This window comes from Catharus ustulatus, chromosome 2 (genome assembly GCF_009819885.2).
Source record: "Catharus ustulatus isolate bCatUst1 chromosome 2, bCatUst1.pri.v2, whole genome shotgun sequence".
Lineage (NCBI taxonomy): Eukaryota > Metazoa > Chordata > Aves > Passeriformes > Turdidae > Catharus > Catharus ustulatus.
The window spans coordinates 15,027,967-15,049,065 of record NC_046222.1 but is presented as its reverse complement, the minus strand read 5'-3'; the positions used below and the strand labels follow the sequence as shown (position 1 = coordinate 15,049,065).

The 21,099-nt window shown below is 38.7% G+C and overlaps 1 protein-coding gene across 4 annotated transcripts; it reads right to left on the bottom strand.

The window, feature by feature from the left end:
* Positions 1 to 629: 629 nt before the first annotated feature.
* Positions 630 to 21,087, bottom strand: GABPA (GA binding protein transcription factor subunit alpha). Of its 4 annotated transcripts, none has more exons than XM_033085270.1 (10): positions 20,944 to 21,087; positions 16,559 to 16,659; positions 14,173 to 14,317; positions 13,224 to 13,308; positions 11,076 to 11,321; positions 8,437 to 8,631; positions 7,622 to 7,678; positions 6,443 to 6,583; positions 5,002 to 5,194; positions 630 to 3,513 (listed from the first exon to the last, which is right to left on the bottom strand). In XM_033085270.1, the coding sequence occupies exons 2-10, from the start codon at positions 16,633 to 16,635 to the stop codon at positions 3,285 to 3,287; spliced, it is 1,368 nt and encodes a 455-aa protein (XP_032941161.1). In that variant the 5' UTR covers positions 16,636 to 16,659; positions 20,944 to 21,087; the 3' UTR covers positions 630 to 3,284. The 4 variants fall into 4 exon arrangements, with proteins under 4 accessions (XP_032941161.1, XP_032941182.1, XP_032941171.1 ...); XM_033085291.1 differs by lacking the exon at positions 20,944 to 21,087 and adding an exon at positions 20,664 to 20,913; XM_033085280.2 differs by lacking the exon at positions 20,944 to 21,087 and adding an exon at positions 20,042 to 20,393.
* Positions 21,088 to 21,099: the final 12 nt, after the last annotated feature.

Here is a 21,099-nt window from a genome sequence, read left to right as displayed (position 1 = left end):
TAAACATTTTGAAATCAAGTGATGTGATAGGTTCAAAGATGACAAAATATTTCAATCTTGAATTTGGCAGCCCAGATGGAGGAGTTCAGGAGTATAATGAGAATATTTTTAAATTGTGTCTCAGCAGAAATAAAGTAAGAGCAGTGCAACCAGAATTTTATGTTGGTTTTTAACATGGACATTGCTAGCAGTTTTGTTAGCAGAGCCACAAGAAGCAAATGCAGCCACCTGCAGGAATGAAAAAGTCCAAAGTCTACAGGTCAGCATGAACCCTTCTGACTTAAACACTGATAAAAGCATAGACTGGATCATTTCACAGGGCTCCATTCCATCCTACTACTGAGTTTTCATCATCTGTTTAATCTAAGCACCATTCTGAGACTTACAACTAAGATGTTAAAGAAAGTTGCTACAGAAATAAAGGACACTGAGTTAGTTTAAAAGTGGAAACATGCAGCCAAATATTGAGTCAAAGATGCATCTTCAGAATATAAACTGAGTTTGCCTTCTTTCTGTACTGAGCTTCTGAATTTAAGAGAAAAGAGATTGAAGGGTAGGTATTGATCTTTGAACTGCTTGCCCCTGAAAGACATTACAAATGTCTGAAAAATTAAGAAGGCATATTAGCTGTATAACATTTTTATTTTACTATATTGACATTTTATGCACAAATACTTTATCAGAGTAAAAATAGAAAATAATTGTTTCATGTAAAATTACAAAAAAAAAAAAGCAAACCACAAAAGAAATATGCAATTATTAGCAGAGTATAAGTGTCTTTATTTAAAGAGTAAAAAGTATGCAAAACCCCTTCTGTTTTACAAAAATTGGGAATATTCTATGGTTTTCCTTCTGGCAGCAACAGCAAATCCTTTGACAATATATTCTACATCTTTTGTTTTACTGAAGACATCAAGTTAGTCACAGATCTCTCCCTCAACCACAGAGCGTGATAGTAATTTGATACTGCTTGAAAGGTCCTTTCTTTGCTAATTAGAACATGGTGGAAAAGCAGATGGAGCCAAAACAAAGAACCCCAAGGACCATTACTCCTACTGAAAGGCTGCAAAGCAACAACAGGATGTAATCACAAAGGGTGGGAGCAGAGGGTTCCCCCATGGGATGCACCATGTAACAAGAAGAGGAGGGTGAATGAAGGATTGATACTATTTTTCATTTTGCTCCCTGTTTACCCACAGTCCAGTCTGATTTAGCAAGTTGGTATTATAAACTTTTCTTTTTATCCTGAATTTTAACTAAAAGGCCTCTCAAGAGCTCTGCTAACTAGAACTAGTGACTTGTACTGGACTTGTGTTTAGTCACAAAATGTTGTTACACGCAGAGCTGCTGCCCTCAAATACCAGCTTCACATAATTCTTGGTAAGCAAACCTGCATCTCCTGCACAAGGCTCCTCCAACACTTGCCAATCAGTGACATCAACCGTAACAGCAAGAAAAGGGGTGATGTTGACCTTTCATGACAGATATAAATGATATAAATGTAAATACATTTTTTGCTCAGGACTTACAATTATTTTTCTACAGCAAAATTACATCAGCATGCTCAGCAGATGGAGTGCTGTAAGAACTCAAGGATGAAAGCAACAGCAAGAGTTACCAAAAGAATACAGCAAAAACCCTTTGATTTTATAATCACGTCAACGATGAAAAAACACAAGTTAGAACTATATGCAAAACTTCCAGTGAAGCAAAAACTATTTGTGGATGAGCATCCACCTACAAAAAGCCTTGTCCTCAACACATCTTTAGAATACACACAAGTCTTTGTATTCCCTGCCTTCTGCCTACAAGTGTAACCATTCCTGCTCAGCTCAAGAGCAGCAGCTCAGTGCTCTCACTGCTCAGCACAAACACATTTTATGTTCAGAACCTCACTGTTCAAGGACTTTGGATTTAAGGTTTAAGAGTAGTTTGATACCTAACAGAATTAATAGTCTTCCCTTGTAATTGTTAAGTGTTAGCAGAGGGGGTTTAATTTATCAAAAGTTGGTGAGCATCAATGATGACATAGTAATTATGCTGTTTATTAACACAGAGGCAAAAGCAACCCCCAAATCATACTGTTCTCAGACATCAAAAGGAGTCTAACAGGCACCAGTATGGAAACTCAAAAGCTGAAGCCTTTTTACTGCATGTTTCAGTTTTCAAGAAGCACTGAGTAGCTCAGAATTCAGGATACATCCCAACTATTTCCGACTCATCATCCAGACTTCAAATTGCACCCAGCTCTGGAGCATTCATTTGGCTTAAGAAACTTCAAAAATATCACTTGAAATTCAAAGAGAATTAAATTTTAAATAAAAAGTATTCTTTGTAGTTAATATAGGTTAGACTGTACAGTGATTGTGAAATTAAAACTTCAGTTCTCTATCAAACTATTTCCAATTTGCTTTCTCTTCCTAACCAGGGACTACTGACTGTGATTAACTTAAGTCTTCGGGTACTAAGGTTGACTACCATGCAGGTACAAGCACCTTGCAGAACACAGCATTAATAATCCCCACCAAAACAATCTACTCTTTGGGTGAGGGCTGTTTTTTCAAGTTTTTTAATCACCTGATGGGGGATGGCAGTGGGGGAAGAAGTTTGCCTTTGCTTTCTGCAAAATGGCTAACACCAAGTGTGTACTTCAAAACAGGTATTTGCCCTCCTATATGTGTATTATGTGTATATTACAATGAAATACTCATAACTGGCTTTTCACCTAAGCCATATCTAAACCTGGATCTCCTTCAGCACTGATCTCCAATTAAGTCTTGTCTTAAATTTCCTTTGCTTTTAAACACAGAAGTGATTTTAAGAACTTGATGCTTTGTAACATTTAACATGTCTTTCAACTCCACTTGATTAACAGAATAACGAACATATTGTAAACTTTGAAAGCATCAAATGTCATTTGGTAGTTCAGCAGAGAACAAAAGACTGGAAAAGGCTGCATTCACACAACTGATCAGCCTGGGGACTACAGAGACTTCATTTTTCTTAAAAGTGTTGCAGAAATTACTTTGCACAACCGTGGTCAGTGCTGAGTGGCTCCACCTCTCACTAGCTGCAGAAGTTGGGGTGATCCCTTTACTTACATTAAAATATATGCTGTTAAAAGATCCAAATTTATGCGAGTCTGAGTTCTTTATAGAAACCCATGCTCTACAACCCATGCTCTCAAGAAACAAAAGACGTTTCCAATTCTGACAAAGGTAAGAGCATCAACTGCTCTGGTTACAGAGGAAAGGCCTCAGGTTCCCACCTACAGGTCCCAGTACTTAATTATCTTTCTCTGCTTGCAGGGATGCTGTAGCCAGTGCCACTGCTGCAACTGGCTGTGCAATGCCATGGAGCTGCATCTTGGCCAGTTTCTTCTGCTCGCACTCCGTGACCAAGCGGTTCAGCTCTGCTGCGCTGTACCCAATCAGAGTCTTCAAGTCACACACAAATTTGTACACAAACCTCTTGCCTTGCACCTTGCAGATCATATCTCCATCATAGTAATACCTGCAAAATAGAAATCAGCAACAGAGAATTTTAGCATCTGCAATTTTCATATGGATCCATTACTTACTTAAGGTCACCAGAGGATAAAAGGTTATTATTTTTCTCATTGAGATTCTCATAATTTCATATATCAAGATGTTGTTTAGGCATTTTCTTATATGAGAAAAGGGAATTGTTGAAAATTGTCTCTGTACCTTGGTAAATTAAGGAGAAACAAAATATAGTAATTATTTTACAGGCCACTGGAAGCACCAGCTCAGGAATAAGTCCTAGAGCAGTTTAAAAACAACACAGCAGGGAAGATTTCTTATATAGAGTGCTTTACCTTAATAAGAAAATATTGTCTTTCCCCTTATTATTGTCTTTTGCTTTGCTTTTCTGAAGAAAAAAATTAATGCTGGAAACACGTTGAAAATTACCAACCAGTTTTTATGATATGAAAGCAGCTATTCTCTCCATACTGCCTTCAAAGATGAAAATAGAACTACAAAGGCATGGGTTGGATTTTTTGGGTTTTGTCAGTTTAGTTTTGGATTGTTTTCATTGGAGTTTTTTGGTTGTTTTGTTGGATTTTTTTTGTTATAATTCATATGCTGCCAAAACTACATCTTTGCCTTTATTTACAACTAAAGGTGAGTTCTCTAACTGTAAATATATTTTACATTGTATGACCAAAGAATTATCAGATTGGGCAGAAATACAGTGAGATCACAAGGTCTACATGAATCCTCCCCCTACTCCGGAGACAGTTTAGGTCACACCAATAAAACAGAAATTAGGATTTTGTAGTTTTGTTGTTGTTCTTCTCTCATTACAAGCTTCAATAGAATGTGTATCACATTTTTCATTAAGGAAACTTAAGTGACTGGGAATCACAATGAAATTAAGAAATTGAAACTGAAACACTTCCATTTCTTCAGATCACTGTGATGGAATTCAGATTGTTGAAACATAGCTGTCAAGTATATTTTTCAATTTAAGATCCACAATGAAATGAAACAATGAATATTTGAAGTTAGATAAGATTCTTACATACAAAAAGCCACTAACAATTACAGAGCAGAACCTGCTTTATTCCATAACAAGAAGAACACAGACAGTAGAACATAAAAATAAGTTAGTAATTCACATAATTCTGTATCTTTCACCAATAATCAATATTGTTTGGCATGCTACTAAAAGCATAAATGTTGAAGACAAATAAAAAGGAGGTGCATTTCTGGAAGTGAGCAACCCAAATTAATGATCTTGAAAAAATAAGTTATTCTACTAGTTTCTTTAAAAATGAAAAAAACTCCCGAAACAAAGGCAAAAAGCCCAGCAATTACCTCTCCCTTAAGACTAGCAGGATCTCATTGCAAGAATGAGCTTCAGAAGATTAAGTTATGCCTTTACCAAAAAAGCTGCAAGTTTTGCATTGTCTTAATTAAAAATGAGCTAGCCAAATGAAAGCAAATCAAACCCCAATGACTTCCTCAAATTTCTTACCTCAAAGCCCGACTGAGCTTCTCGTAGTTCATTGTGGGCTTGTTCTTGCGCTGTCCCCATTTCTGTGCAACCAGTTCAGGTTGATTCAACTTAAACTCTCCTTCATCACCAACCCAAGAAATACAGTCCCGAGCATCTTTGTCAGTGAGAAGTTCTAACAAAAACTGCCACAGCTGGATCTGGCCGTTGTTCCCTGTTAAAATAGGAATAACAGGTTTCACTTCAACTTGTCCTTTGTTCCACTTGTCCTTGTTCCACTCATGGCTAAAAAAACTTGCAACCAACATATTAAAACAGACCAGCACAGACTATATGATGGAAGGAAAACTTCCACTTAATTAATCTCGTCTAATGATTCTTTCACAAACACTTCCCTGCAAAGTCATCAGTACCCATTTTTATCAAAAAAAGACAGATACAAGAAAAAAAAGTAATCAAGATTTCACATAAATCTTCCCCTAGAACTTAAAAAACCCCAACTCCCCAATATAATAATTTAGATGCATATCTATCTTAAAAACAGAAGAGATTTAGCAAGAGCTGCTTATTTCTCTTCACATGCACACATAAATGTAATAGAAGATGTTTTTTAAAAAAGAAATTTGGTCTCAAATTTTCAACATGAAATACAAGAAACACAAAAGCCTCAGCTTACATCAGTGTAGCATCTTTCACATCCAATCATTAAGATTTTTCTAACTCAAGTACCCGCAGTTAAATTCCTAAATTCTCAATGAGATGCAGAGAGCAGATCTGATGACTAAATAGAGAAACACAGTATTCCTCACTAATGTCAGTCAATAAAACCTTGCCCTTAAAATTCTGAATGACATAATTAGAAGCCTTTATACAGTCTAAAACCAATAAAAATTCAAGGAGGAAGAGAAGGAAGTATTTAATAGAAAAATACACAACATTAAAGAGAAGCAGAACAAAAGTGACAGCAAGAAAAAAAAAGTTAACAAAGAGGATGTACAAATTACAGTAATTCTAAAATAAAACTGCAAATTTAGTGTGCAGTTTTCCAGACATGCATTCATTTAACTAAACAAGAAACATTATCAATTTTGAAGTCACCAGATTGGGGAAAAACAGAGGAGCGCAACAGACAGTGCATATAGCAGCTAGGCTACATTTTATAACATGGAGTTTATTTTCTTCCCCTTCTGCAAATGGAAAGAAGTTAAAAGCTTGAATAAATGCTGTGCAGTGGTTTGAGAGGATGGACTGTTAAGTGATGGGGAAATTTATGCATTTTATTTGCTGCAGGATGGAAAAATCGCAGTATCATGTTAACATAAGTGCTTGTGTGAGCTGACCAACCCTCCAGGGCTGCCTCTGCTTCTCACCACACAGATTCCTAGAAACCTCACATTTGGAACTACAAAATTAATGGGTCAGTGTTCAGTGCATTAGCATGTAAAAAAAATTATGGCAATACCTGTTCTGTTCCCAGGGGAACTCCTATCTTCCCCGGAGATCCTTGGAGCTCTCTGTACTTTAGCTGCCTTTGCACTGCTGTTTATCACTTTGATGGTGGTTGGGGTAGCAGGCTGCACAGACGCTGGTATAATCTGCACAGCTGTAGAGCAGAGGATGTTGCAGAGCATCAATTATAAATGGTTGGCACAGAAATAGGCATATTTTATTTATTACCTGTATTATCATAACAACTAGAAGCTAGTTTTATTCATTTGCTAAAAACACGCTGCATTAAGTCACAATGCTAAGAATAATTTAAAGACCTTTTTACCTCTTAAATGAAAACTGTAGTTTTAGACTCATTGCAGAAATGTCACATCACAGATAAAACACCAGCTTTAGTTTATTATCATGTGCATTATGTGCTTCCACAAACAGATCCCAAACTCTCTCAAGCCCTTGTTTTCATCTTCATGCTGTTCCCACATGATCTGCCCCGATGCCCTTTTCTCTAAATCACTGCACAGCCTTCATGCCTGATACTCCAACAGCAAACACTTTCTATTGCAATGGTGTAGGAGGATGCTGATGACCCACTCAAGGTGGCTTTAACTAGACACAACCACAGGATGTAATAAACAGTTTGTCTATTTAACATACAAGATGCTTTAAGTCTTCTGAAAATTGATTCATTTTAATAATTGATGACACTGCTTAGCTGAAAGAATGAGCTTCAAATAACTGGAAAGTTACTTTAATGTATTATTTCTAATATTGGTTTCTAAGCAAGTCATCTCTTCCACAGACCCCTCTGGTTTTTGGAAATACTTTATTTGAAATTAATATTTAAATAGATCCATTCACTAATGCAATATATAACCTATAGCCCTGAAACAACTAAAACCCTCAAATATGTATCTTAGACAGTTTATTTCAAGAAAGTGGAAAATCTACCATCAAAATGAAAGTTAGAAACTTCCATAGCTCAGGTCAAACACTACCTTTCAGCCAGTAACAAAACATACAGAAACTCAACGTTATGTTTTGAAGCTTAAAATATATCCTCCTCCCTTCCCCAAGGAAAAATACTCTCTCAAGTGATTTTCTAGATGTTGTACTATCATACTGCTGAATCACAGTGCAGTGCTAAACCTGCAAAGAGTGAATTGTGTGAATTAATGTTGACAGAAATACTTACGTTGATCAATTGTAACAGTTGCTATTTCTCCAGAGTGTTCTTGGCTAGCCAACACATCTGCAAATTGGAAAAAAAACCCAGCAGCTTTATATTTAACCCACAAATAAGTCACCTGAAGAACAAAAACTTCCATATTCCATAGAGGAGAAGAAATAAAAATTTGGTATCAGTCTGCAAGAGACACGTATAGCTCGTGGTCTTACAAGTAGAGACATTTAACATCTGTCATTCAATTTTTAGTGGAGTGTACACGGAAAATTTCCACTGCCTTATGCATTCTCCATCCCCAAAAACCTCCAGCAATATTATGTAAATGAAGCCAGAAATAGTTATTAGTCTGGCAATTTACATCCAAGTATGGTACATCTGAAATGCACACATATGTTTCTCTATTATGCACGTACAATGCATCACTTAGCAGCTGTGTTATGTACCATCTAAGGATTTCACCTTCTGTGCTTAATAATCTACACTCCAATATGACACAGAAATGTACATTTAATAACTCACAATCAATATTCAATTATAGAACTAACATATTCAGTAGATGTACAAGCTATGAAGTTTTGTAAAAAACAAAGGTGGAATAATCATTCACTACTTTCTACCAATCATGAGGTTTGATAAAAGGCAGTGTTTAGCATGCAGGCAGTGTTTCATGGCAGCAGATACTGTAATACCTCCTCTTATCTTGTATTGATACCCTCATTTTTATCCCCAACACTGAGTAAAGGAAAAATGACTGCTCAGAATTGATTTCATAGTGCAAGTCTAAAAAAAAAAAAAAAAAAAAAAACCAAACCAAACTGCCATACACTTTCGAAGAAGCTCCAGGTGGCTCCAGAGGATTTCTCCCCGTGGGACCCGCTGGAAGAAATCTTCTTGGCTGAGGTTGCAGAGGTCCCGCCCAGGAATGCTGAGTGCGTTCAGGTCGATGTCAGTCATGCTGAACTCCTTCATCACCCACACCACCCAGTGGAGCACCTGGTCCGTCGACCACTGAACTGGGTCTGGAAAAGATGGATAAAACTACAAATCACATCATCATACATGGCAGGGTTCCTCCTCAATTATAGAATAATTTCCATAAGATAAAAGCACAACATCAAGAAGCAAAGTTACCAAGACCAAATCTGCCTGGACAGTTGGTGATTGCACTTAAAATGGTGATGGAATGGTGTGGGTTGGTGGGCGTGATGGAAAGGGTGAAAGAACAATTTCCTTTAGAGCAAGCTTTTACATCAGAACTATGCCCAATATATTTCAAAGACAAAAAAAAAGTAGGAAACATCTACTCTTCACTGAAGCAGAATGATTATGTATTTTAAAATTCTGATATCCCAAGCAGATGTCACCTTGACAATTTTTTATTTTAAAATTTAAAATAAAGAATGAAGAATAATTAAGAAAATTAAGAATTAGAGAAAGCAAAGCATCCTAATTCTACAAACATTTATCTAGGAGTTACAAATATAATTTTGGTTAACAAATGACAGGTATCATTTTTAACTAATGCTACCCAAAATAATGCAATGTAATCCTGTGGCAAAAGACCCACCACAAGGGGGTTGATCTACAAACATCAGCAGTAGTGAACTTTCATTAAAAAGCTGCTAATTTGTTCTCAGGGACAGAAAACAATCTGCAAGTAAACAAAAATCATTACTTTCTCTAACCACTTCTAACAAGCTTTCTGCTGTTCCATTTTCTGTATTTATTTCTCTTAGCAATTAATATATATCCAATAGTAGAAATTCTTTTAACAGAAAAATATTTATAATCTCTAATAAAATCCACCCAAAACACAACAAAGAGAAAGCCAAAACATTTTAAAGATCTACTAAAAGCTAGTTTTTCATTTGCAGCAAAGTAGAGAAGTCTATAAGGATGAAGACAACAAACCATTACTTTTCTGGACAACTATTTATTGACTAGCCTTGACTCTTAACACCAACACATCCTGTCTTCTGAAAATATTCAAGAAATAATTTAGGATTATAATGTAGATCATAGGGGCACCTTACTTCAGCCCAAGTCCCTGTAATGTCTACTCAGGAAATATTTAAAATGTTACTCTTTCTAGGAGCATAATTTAGCACATTTGTTTGATATCAAGAGAACACTATTATCTGTAATCCAGGGATCTCTGATCTCTGAACTAATATGATTTTCCTGAAAAATCTGCACTCCTATGCCCCAAAAAATCATTAAACTTTCAAAACCACAGTTGTGGGTTATAGGGTTTTCTTAAAGCATCAACATTATTAAAGTTTATTTAAAATATTACTGAAAAACATTGGTTTAATTTTTTTCTAATTATTAATGTGAGAGCATGATGGAAAGTATTAGTCTGCTTCTGATAATCCTCACTTTTTTTTTTAAACATTCCACATCAAATCCCTGATTATCAAAATGTAACATGAGGAAAACTATTTTTGAAGTGCTTACCAATGAGAAAATTAAAAAGCTGTTAGAAAGCCTTTGCTTTAGTTATCAAAAATAGGCTTGAAATATTGGAAAGCTACATGTCCTGCAAAGACCTGTGACTTGACTGGAATTCTTAAACCCTTCCAAACATCCCCCTTGCCAAATATATTCCAGTTTTACAGGTCTGTTTATACAGAACAGCTTCCTGAATATGTCTTGACAGTACATTTCTGCCAGTGATAAGAAGCAATTCAGCTGGATCATCTCCCAGATATGATACAGGTCTACATCCCCCAGTTCCAGTTCAATCTTAAAACAGACATTCAGAGATGTTTTTTTAAGCTAACATTAAAAGAGCAACCTGCAAAATAACAACTCTAGCTCAAGAAAAGATGATCTAGAGCAGTATTTCTTTTCAGTTCTGAATCATCTTCCTCCAGCACAGCTTCTCATACAAAATCTGATTTAACAGAATATTCAGCATACTCCAGTCCATGAACAATTTGTTTCAGCAACTTTACAGGCAATGCCCCAATACTGAGTCTGTTCAACTGACACAGCTGAAGAGCTTTATTGCTAACAAACACATTTTTAAAGAGGGCAGGAAAAAAAGTGCAATGACAAGGTAGTTACGGCACAAAAGCACTCATTTAATGAAACTATTATGAGCTTCTTCTTGGTCTTTAGACCAGATATTAGAAAAAAATTCTTCCCTGTGAGGGTGGGGAGGCCCAGGCACAGTGCCCAGAGAAGCTGTGGCTGCCCCATCCCTAGATGTGTCTGAGGCCAAGCTAGGCAGTGCTTGAAGCAACCCGGTCTAGTGGAAGTTGACCCTGCCAATGGTAGAGGATTGGAACCAGATGATCTTTAAGGTCCCTTCTAACCCAAGCCATTCCATGATTCTACAATTCCCTTATGCAGAAACCCATACCACAGGTTTCCTTCTCTGAGGGCCTTGAGCACCAAGCCCACACAGAACACCAAGCCCAGCCCCCAGCTAGACCTCTCCATAGCTGTGCACTATTACCGTAAGGGATTCCAAGGCGCTCCTGCTCCTTCCGGTAGCCTTCCAGTGCTGCTGCCCATCGCGTCACTTGCTCAGACGTTTCATCTGAAATTGTTGCAATATGTTTTGTTCCATCCAAGGTTATCACTTGAGCTTCCTCAACAAGATGAGCTTCAGCCTCTGCATGATGAGCATCCGGATCAATCACAACCTCCACAGTCTCCACAGGTTTCACGATTTCCAGGATGTTCAACTTGGGCTCTATTCCTAAGCATGGAAACAACACAAAACTTAAAGACAGTAACGCAAATATGACAAAAACATTGCTTTAAAGCTTTCTGATTAGCAGGTTTAGCAAACACAGGAAAGAAGCAGGACACAGAAGTGTAATTAAATTTCTGCAAGTGTCCTTAATTAGGATGACATACTCTATTATAGAGCATATACTTTAGTAAGGTGAGTAACAAAGCTGTCGTTTCTTCTTCCCCCAGAATTATAGCTTCCTGTTCTATTTAAGTGATCTATTTCACAGACCTTGAACAGAATGTTCGGCATATGAGCATAAAGTACAAGTACTTCGGTCTGTAAGAAATATACCAAATAGAAAACCCCAAAGCAAATAGAAAAAGTAACTTCCAAAAGGACCCAGAACAAGTATCCAGCTTTACTCCAACCATAAAGCATTTCTTTCAGCCTTTACAACATTTCCCTGATATCTCTGGGGTCTACACAAAGCAGTTAACATTTTCTTTCCACACTCTGCAGCAGGCAGTGCATTAAACAGCAAGTTACAAAGAAACCTAGAAAATATTTCACTTCATTTTAGGCTTCATCAGCTATTCATGTTTCGGCTTTATGTCTGTCATTTCAGATATTAGATCACAGAGCTAACAAGGTATCTCTGTATCTGTTCTGCAGCAAGAAAGAACACATTCACTGATGCTTTGTATCACCACCTTCTCTTTTGTCTTCTGAGGTGTTCTGTCCAGCTGGTGCCTCACCAATTTTCTGATATTGCACAAAAGATTTTTCAAAATTATTTCAATTTTTGTGACACACACTTTTAAAAAGAGATTTTTATCAAACATATTTTCACATTTATAAAGAATCTTTACAATTCTATTTTATCCTGAGTTGGAAAACCTTGACCATAGTTAGGCTGATGAAAGGATTTGCAGAACATTGTACAGCCAGAGTAAGTTCAGCATCTTGTACTGTAAAGATATTGCTTTGCATCCTTTCTGTCTGATCTATATTAAAGCACAGCGTGAAATGGTTCTGCAGGTAACAACCTTAAACACCAAATCCACAATCCAGTCATAGTTTGTAAGGGAAAACAGATGGAGTATGTACCTGTATTACAAGTAGGGAAAAACAAGTCTTTTTCAGACAAGTATTCCTCTAGATTTTAAAAGGCATTCAGCTTGAAAACTTATTAGGAAGGGAACAAACATTACAAAGACCCTAGAGTACAAAACTCAGCAATGTGAAATCAAGGATGTGAAAAAAGATGTTGATAACCACTAAATGGTTGATTAGATGAAGAAGCAAACATGAAGAAAAAGGAAACAAATACCTTACTCAGGAGAGTGTTTTATCTAGTCTATGAAAAATTAACATGCACAACACAAGCTTTTTTCAAAATCATACAGAAATGGGTAAGGGAAGTCACTAAGGATTAAGATTCTATTTTTGATCTTCAAAAAAGAAAGTAAAGAAAAAAGCTTCTATCATTATAGCACAACAAAATAATTCACTGTGTGTCATAAAACTACATGTCAAAAGAACTTAGTGCTTTATCCACAATACAAACGTGGAGACCAAAGCAATGAGTCTTTGTAGAGGAAACACCTTGTAAGAAAAAAATGTGAATTAACAGTCTGACATCTAACTTACTGAAATGGGGGAAATGGATTTGTAGAGAGTTTTTAGGGTATGACAGAAGGCTAACACAGTCTGCATGCACATATACATTTCCAATAGCATTAGCCCATGACACTTATTTTAATTTTACTACCTAAAACTACAGTACACAATGAAAAAGAAATTCTGAAGCTCTGTGACCATTCATTGATTTTCTCAATTTTATAGCTAGGAATAGGATATTAGATTTGCTCTCAAGTACTCCTGCAATATTAGTTTGTCTGTACAACAAATGTAACTGCTTACCTTGCCTAGATATTACTTGCACACTGAGTTGCACTGTTCCATCTGTTTTCACTCCTTGATCAAAAAGGCTTCGATCTGGATCCAGCTTGATAACAGCATTAAAAATTAAATTAAAAAATTAAAAATGTGTTAGTCTCATAGTTAAAATAAAGTTATTCTCCTTTAAACTTTAGAAACATTTGGTGCCTGTGGCAAATATTCTGAAGAAGTGTGCAAATATTTTTAGTACTGTGTAGATATAGTACATAACAGAAAAAAATTTATCATATTTGAAACTTGCCACTCTATTCAAGATACTTTTGCCTACAGGAATTTTTTTTTGCCTTAAGGAAGCAACGCAAAACCTTCACTACCTGAAAACTAGCTACAGTTCCTTCTCTGAACTTTTAACACCTTCATAAAAATTCTTATCTTTACAACAGTATTTTCCTGTTGCTTACAATCAGTTGTCTGATTATAACTTCATATAAAACACGTAGCTAAATGCAAAGCAGTTATACTTACAACATGTGGCAATGCCGCTAAAAACGGGGGCGGGGGGCGGATTTCTTGAGTAATGCTTTGCTACCTCTACACCTCAATAATAAAGAAACCTTCTCATTCAGATTCAAAACAAGATTAGGCTTATGGAAGTTCCAGCAGCAACAAATGATGTGGGTTACCTCAAGACAAAGTAGTATGGTCATCACCCTCATTCTTCTTTCACTTCCAAGGTAGTTTCTTAACCTCACATCAGGAACTCCAAGAATATTTTGATTGTATTCACAATGAACTAGTGTGTATATATTAAATGGTCTGATTAATAATGAACCTGACATGAAATTACACTCTTCATTGAAGCTAGCATTCCACATGAAGCATGAATTCCACAGACAATGGAAAAAAGGGAAGAAGTATGTAAAACACTTCTCCATTACGAAGTTATATCTTTCATAACCTTTCAATTTACCTGGATATCTTGCAGACAAATTTCATGTGCATCCAAGGAACACTGCAGTCTGGGTTCCAGCAACTTCTTAAGATTTCCAATGGGTTCACTGATGTCAATAGCCTGACTCACAAATTCTGCGGTGGTGTAGGTTTGCTCGACAATGCTTAAAGAGCAAATTAATATAATAAATCATTACCTACATGTTAATAGAGCAGACTTAATAAAAGTTAGAAGCAAACTAGATAAAAAGTAATACTGACTCTGAAATCTTAATATCATGCAGTATTAGTTTGAGTACTCTTCATTTGAGTAGACAGCCAATTACTAAATTGGGTTCTCATTAATTTTTCAGTCGTGTAACTCTGTCACCACTAAAAAGCTCAGGTAAATACCAAGATTCAGATCACCTTTTTCAAGGGAGCAAGCCATGGTTAGCATATTATATATTGTTAACTTCCATGTAGAGTAAACTAATTGGACAGTATTTAAAAGATATTCAAGTTAAAAGCAAACATAAAAACTTAACAGACAGGGAAAACAGAAAGAAAAAAATGCTCACACTCATACATAGTAACTTTCCATGTCTTTTTACCAGTCACCACCAGAATAACAAGCTTAACACATAAAAGGGACAACCAGAAGGAAGTACAGCAGCATGGAGCCTCGAAGGAACTATGAGTCACATGGCATGGCTGTCCTGCACTACAACAATGACAGCATTGGCACAGGCATTCAGAAATGTCATTGTTATGGGACTCATGCTCTAACAATGACCTTACACAGTTGGGTTCTCTTCATTTAGACATAAGGAAATCGGAAAGTACACAGATTTAGTCTTTAAGTGGTAAAACTACACAAGGAACTTAAACCAGTAAGAAACCAGTAAGTAGTTTTGAATCAGCTCTTCACAATAGGCTCTTAAAGAGTGGTTAACCTAACCAGCCTCAGTTCTTTCTACCTGTTGGGAGACTGAAATGCTACGGGTTATGGCTTAAATATCTTTATGAAGGACTTTTGCCTGTTATAGCAAAAGGGGGGAACAAGAGCTGCATGGAAACCCCTGCACCCTGAATGGGCCTCCTGATTGAGGCCCTGGACTGCAAGTTAACAGAGATAAGATAAAGTGACCCAAGTCTGGGCTGGGGGAAAAGAATGCGTTCACAAGAGGATTAAGCCAAACACCTTTGGGGTGGAGGCCACAGCCCCAGGTGTTTCTGCTGCCAGGCTTGCACAGATCCCTGCACTAAATGGGGGAAGGAGAGGTTCTGGGTGTGTGGCACAGCCTCTGGCCAGATGCAGTGAACACCCATCCTCCACGGGGCAGACTGGCCCAGCTGTGGGGCCTCCCACCCCTGCAAGGCCACATCTGTGTCAGGGACAGCAGAGGGGCTGTCATGGCCCATCAAAGGCCCCCAGAGGGGTCCCCAGACCCAGAGCACTGCAGTGATACTACAGGATGGAACAGATCCACACTCTTGCAAGGGACAGTGTCTGACCTGGCCCCCCAGGGAGGTACCTGTGTGTTCCCACCTACCCAAATGTTTATTAATCCATGGCATTCTACACTTTCAGTGGGGACCCTCACCACCAAGAAGACCAGATGGAAACAATGAGACACCACTGGGACTCTTGGAAGGGTGATATGCTTCCACTCAACACCGGTCACTCTCCCTGACCCTGCCCTCTACCTCTTTTTCTTATTTACTTTTTTCATTCTTTTCTCTTTCTTTCTCTTTACCTCTTTTAGTATTAAATAAAACATATCATATTTTTTTGGTATCAACATCCAACCTCATTTGGTTTTAACCAAGTTTTGGCATTAGATCTGTTTTATTCACAGAGAATTAGTATTCTTTGCTCATCTGTGCTTAGACCAGATTGCAATACTATCCTACACATTAACAGATGCTCTGAGCTTCCAAACACAGTAGTCAAAATTAGAAACTAGAAATCCAGCTTGAGGTAATTAAATCAGAGGGTATCCTACCCCAGTATGTATGGTTTCAATGGCCCTAACAACAGTATAGTTGATACCGAGCATTATTTCTGCTCTGTTAAAAACAAATCATCCTGTATAACAGTAAAGCAAAGGACTGGAGATAAAGCTCCATCTCAATTACAGAAGGATCCACTGAAGCTGAAAGGTTTGCAGCACACACACAGACATACCACTACAAACGTGAAAATAGGAAAAGTAAAGTACTAATAATGTAGCAAGAGATAACCAAAGCAGTTTGGGATTTAGATGACTAAGGCTGAGGAACATGACAGCACTATACTGATTTTCTATAGTGGCTACATTTTAACTTCTGGAAAACTGCCATTTAATTAGATAAGAAACAGAGAAACTAATTAGCTAATTAATTGCTGCCTAAGGATCTCAAAAAGCAAAGACAGTACGTACCTTTCTTCAGTGCATTCCTGTTTCTCAGTTCCATCAATTTCAATTTCTATCAGCTCCTCTGCCTCTCTCTTAGTCATGGCTGCAATGTCTTAAGAACAGAGCTATGAACAGAAAAGAATTTTGTGTAAGTCACAGACCAACAAGACTAGGCAAAGTTTTGTGTCCTCACACATTTTTAAATCAAATACCAGAAAAGCCATTTAATGCCAAGAATTAATCTAAAAAAATAAATCCAAAAGCTAATACAGATTTCACAAAATATATTACTATACTTGTCCACAAACAAATGTACAGAAGCAAACATGGGACTATTAATAAATTTGCATGGAGCCCAAAGCCTGATTCTCTTGGAGGTAGCCAAATTCATGGATTTTTTGTTGTTATTGCTACAGACCACCTACAGCAAAGCACATCTCAAAATTCAAACTACCTTCCTAGCATGGCTGAAAGAGGTTGATAAATTTAAACAGCATTTTACATGAAGTGCTGCAGGAAGCAGTTAGGGAGAAGATCCATTATTTCTTCACAGGTAAATAAAGTCAAGAACAAAGTGTTTGTTGACTATCCCATTTTTCCACCCATGCCTCCCACAGGTGAGCAGTTGATGACATGAGCACAATAAATGCATCTTGTCAAGTCCCAAACTAAAGCAGGATGTTAGCAATGAAAGGAAAAGCTATTCTGTGATGACATTCTCACTAACACTGCAGATTTTCATGCCCTGCAGAACGCTGTTGGAAACCTAAGTGGGAAATACAGAATTACAGCATTAGGTCTATAAAGACATTGCTTGTCTGGTATTACTGTTTTTTAGTAACCAGCACATATACCATAAATGAAATGCCTATGATAAAAACCAATTACATTAACAGTTTACAATGAATAACATCATGAACTCACAGCAAAAGAAGCAGGAAGTAGAAGTACAGAGGAAAAAAACACTGGAGAAAAAGCAAAAGATGAGTACTATCTAAATATCCAAAACAGAAGAGGTCACCAAGATCTTCATCTTGGAATCACCCTTTCCCAGATACTACTTTATCCCAAATCCAACTGTTAGCTTCAGTATCTACTGAAGACAAGATAATAAGGACATGTATTAATCTTTAAAACTTCTCAGAAGTAATAGCAGTGTTACAGATAATAACCGAATCAAGACGAATTAAATAGTAAAACAGCAATTTTTATTTTTGTGACCAAAAATACGGTCCTGGGAAGCCACAAACAAAACAGGATGGCACCAAGCCCAGGGAATCGATGCCGAGTGATCACACACGCTGATCTGACCTCTATGGCATCAGATCCCACTGTGTTCACACTGCCATCCCGGGGAGCCCAGCTTTTATACAGTTTTTCTGGTCTGAGAGGAGAGTTTCCTTTGTTTCTGCTGCGGATTCTCATATTTAGATTAAATCCTTTTCCTGGTGCTGCCCTGGACAAAGGTCCTTCCTGCACGTCTATTGATGTGTAATTTTCCTTGGGAGTGCTGTTTCTCGCTTACAGGAACTCGGTGGAGGTGATCAGCTGTCTGATATGTGGTACTTGACAAGTTCTTTATTGATAATCTTTTCTGGTCTGTTGAGTGGTTTCAGGATCGATCCTTGAGCTAGGTTTGTTGATATGCTAACTAAGGCCTCTGTCTATGGCTCCGGGTGTGGGTGGCAGTGGCTGAAAGGTTCTCTTATTTTTTTATTTTATACAACCTTCTTATATATAAATACGAATTTTAACATATATCACAGTAGCCAACTATGTTTTACAGCTGCTACATAAACTGTCTAAAGAAATTCAAACTACTCATCATCTCCTTCAAAAACTATTTTGTAAGATCAGTTGTGAATAAATCAAGTGCTGCATGTGGTTCATTCTGTAAGAAGCTACCAAGGTTAGGAAGTAAAAAAATCACCTTATCAATATCTCACCACTAGACCCCATTCACAGATCTGGCTCTGTGAAAATCCCCAAGGAATAGGGCCCCAGGACTCCAATTCCTGTATCACTTAATCTTGCATATTATTCTCATGATAAATGGGAAAGACTGAAACACAACTTCTGAAGAATGCAGACAGGTTTAAATAATTGAATGCACTGATACCTGCATTACAGGTGATCTGTCAGACTGTTAAAAAACATTTCAAAACCAAGTCTCTTATTAAAACCCCCAAAGAAGCAAACTGGTATGATAAAAAAGATTAAAAACACAAAACAAAGGTAAGTAGTCTTTTTTTTTTCTTTTTTTGTGATGAAGGGAGTTTACCAGTAAGGTCACAAAGGGGTGAGGCTGGGATTTCGGTTCTTTGACATATTCATATGTTATTCACTGAGAAAGCAGTGCAGACTCACAGAACGAACTAACCATTTTGATAGATTTCTGACAGAAAAATGCAGAGTGAGAATACATTACTGCCCATAGTAACAGTATGAACTCAGGTAAGGCACTTAGAAGCCCCTATGGATTGGACTCCAAACTGGTAGCTGGACTAGTAACTGTTCACTGCCTCTTCAAAGGCAGCTCATGGTTGAATCTCTCAGGCTCTGCTGTATTTTTGGATTTCTGAAGGGGCAGGAAAGAGGAACCCAGGCACAAAGAGCAGTTACACAAAGAGGAAGAAAGATGGCTCTGCTGAGCACAGACACGAAGAAAGGAGATGGCTATAAATAATATAATGTAAACACAAACTCATTAAAGTTCATAGAAGCCTAAAGGGCAAAACTATTCAGTCTTCCCTACATTAGCATAAAGAGACTTCTTATGATATAAACACTTCACGTGAAGTCTAGCAGCTGTTTCTACAGTATGATGCAGAGTTTGAAAGTGAACATAGGTTCAGATGGGACCGAGCTGCCTGACCCTTCCCTGAAGGCTACTGAGGGACAAGAAGGCTCAAAGAGACTGGCCTGGAGGGTTCATGTGCCAGAACACTGCAAAGCAGCATTTGCTCAAAGGAGCATAAAAACCGTGGTTGATTCCTGGAAGGTTTAGCCTGCCAATTTCTGCTTGTTTCTACTTTTTCCTTCAACCTAACAAGCCCTAAGGCTTACCTGTTAGCCAAGAAGAAATCTGACCTCCACCAACATACAAGAAGGCACCAGTCAATAGAGCATTTTTCCCTCGTGTGACATTCCAGTGCTACTCCAGTATCTTTTATAGTAAGGAGAGTAGTCCCTTTGTTCTGTTTAAGATCTATCTTTTCCCTAGAACACAAGGAGTCAAGCAAGGAATGAGCCCACCCACTGTGCAATGGGCACAAACTCTGAGTTATGTTTGCTATCCCATCAGGTAATTGTGAAACGGGGTCCAGTTCTGGAGCTCATACACATCATCAGCTGAGCTATCACTGGAGTTATCTGTGCCCCAAAGAAGCTCTGGTGTGTGCAGAAAATGGTTCCTATCCATCCGTATTATCGAAATTATAAATGCCAACACAAAGCAGATAACAAAGCAGATAGCCTGTGCTTTACAGATCAGCTTTTACAACTCACCAGTCAGCTCAGTTTTATGATGGAGATAGTGGAGCACTGAACAGGGTGGGGGAAATTCACACCAGATTTGACGCTATTGTCTTCCCTATTAACACCTTGAAGTGAGACAATGAAGTGAAACCGGGAGCTGCGGCTGCACAGCATGTAGCTGGCCGAGCATCAGGAAGCAAAGTATGCAAGATCATGGGATCAGTTAGGCTGGAAAAGACATTCGAGATCACCCTGACTGAACCACTTCAACTAGATCATGGCACTAAGTGCCACATCCAGTCTCTCCTTTAACATCTCCGGGGATGGTGATACCACCTCCCAGGGCTGCCTAATCACCCTTTCAGTGAAGAAATTCCTCTTCGTGTCCAACCTAAAGCTCCCCTGGCACAGCTTAAGACTCTTATTATTGGTTTGCGGAGGAGCAGAGCCCGACCCCTCCCCCAGGCTGCAACCTCATGTCTGGGACTGTAAAGAGAAAAGGGCCTCCTTTTCCCGGGATGAGCCCCCCCAGCTCGGACTTGAGCTCCAGACCCTTCCCCAGCTCCGCTGCCTTGCTCCCCACTCGCTCCAGCCCCTGTGTGTCCTTCTCGGAAAGGCCCAGAATAGACACACCACTCGAGGGGCTTCTCACCACCGCAAGGGGAGAGCCACAAGACGCCACATCCTGTCACGCTTTCGCCCCAAACAGGGTTTTTACAAGCGGGGATAAGTTCCCACACGCCGGGGAGGCCTCGGCGAGCCCCGCGGCGGGAGCACTGGATCGCGGATCCCGAGGGCCCTTCCCCGCCACCTTCCCGTGGGCCCCGCTTCCCGCGGCGCCTCCGCGTCGTTGTTTGAACCCGAAACGGAAATAGGACCGCGGAGCCGCCGGGAGAGAAACGGAAACAAAACACGGGCCGGGCCGCACTCACCCGCCGCCACTGTCCGTCCGTCCGTCCGTCCGCCCGCCGCACCGACACGTCCCGCCGTCCGTCCGCGTCCGGGAAGCGCCCCAGCTCCGGGCCCAGGACCGGCTCCGGGAGCGGGCTGCGCCAGGCTCGGCACGGCGCGCAGGCCCAGCGCGGGGA

What these genes read in the sequence shown, in the direction of transcription:
- GABPA (XM_033085270.1), bottom strand. Translation starts at nt 16,635, where the DNA reads ATGACTAAGAGAGAGGCAGAGGAGCTGATAGAAATTGAAATTGATGGA. An exon ending in CCTGGAGCTTCTTCGAAAGT is followed by an intron (nt 7,679 to 8,436) that starts GTATGGCAGTTT and finishes TCCAATTTGCAG; the next exon opens with ATGTGTTGGCTAGCCAAGAA. An exon ending in AAGCTCAGTCGGGCTTTGAG is followed by an intron (nt 3,514 to 5,001) that starts GTAAGAAATTTG and finishes TCTATTTTGCAG; the next exon opens with GTATTACTATGATGGAGATA.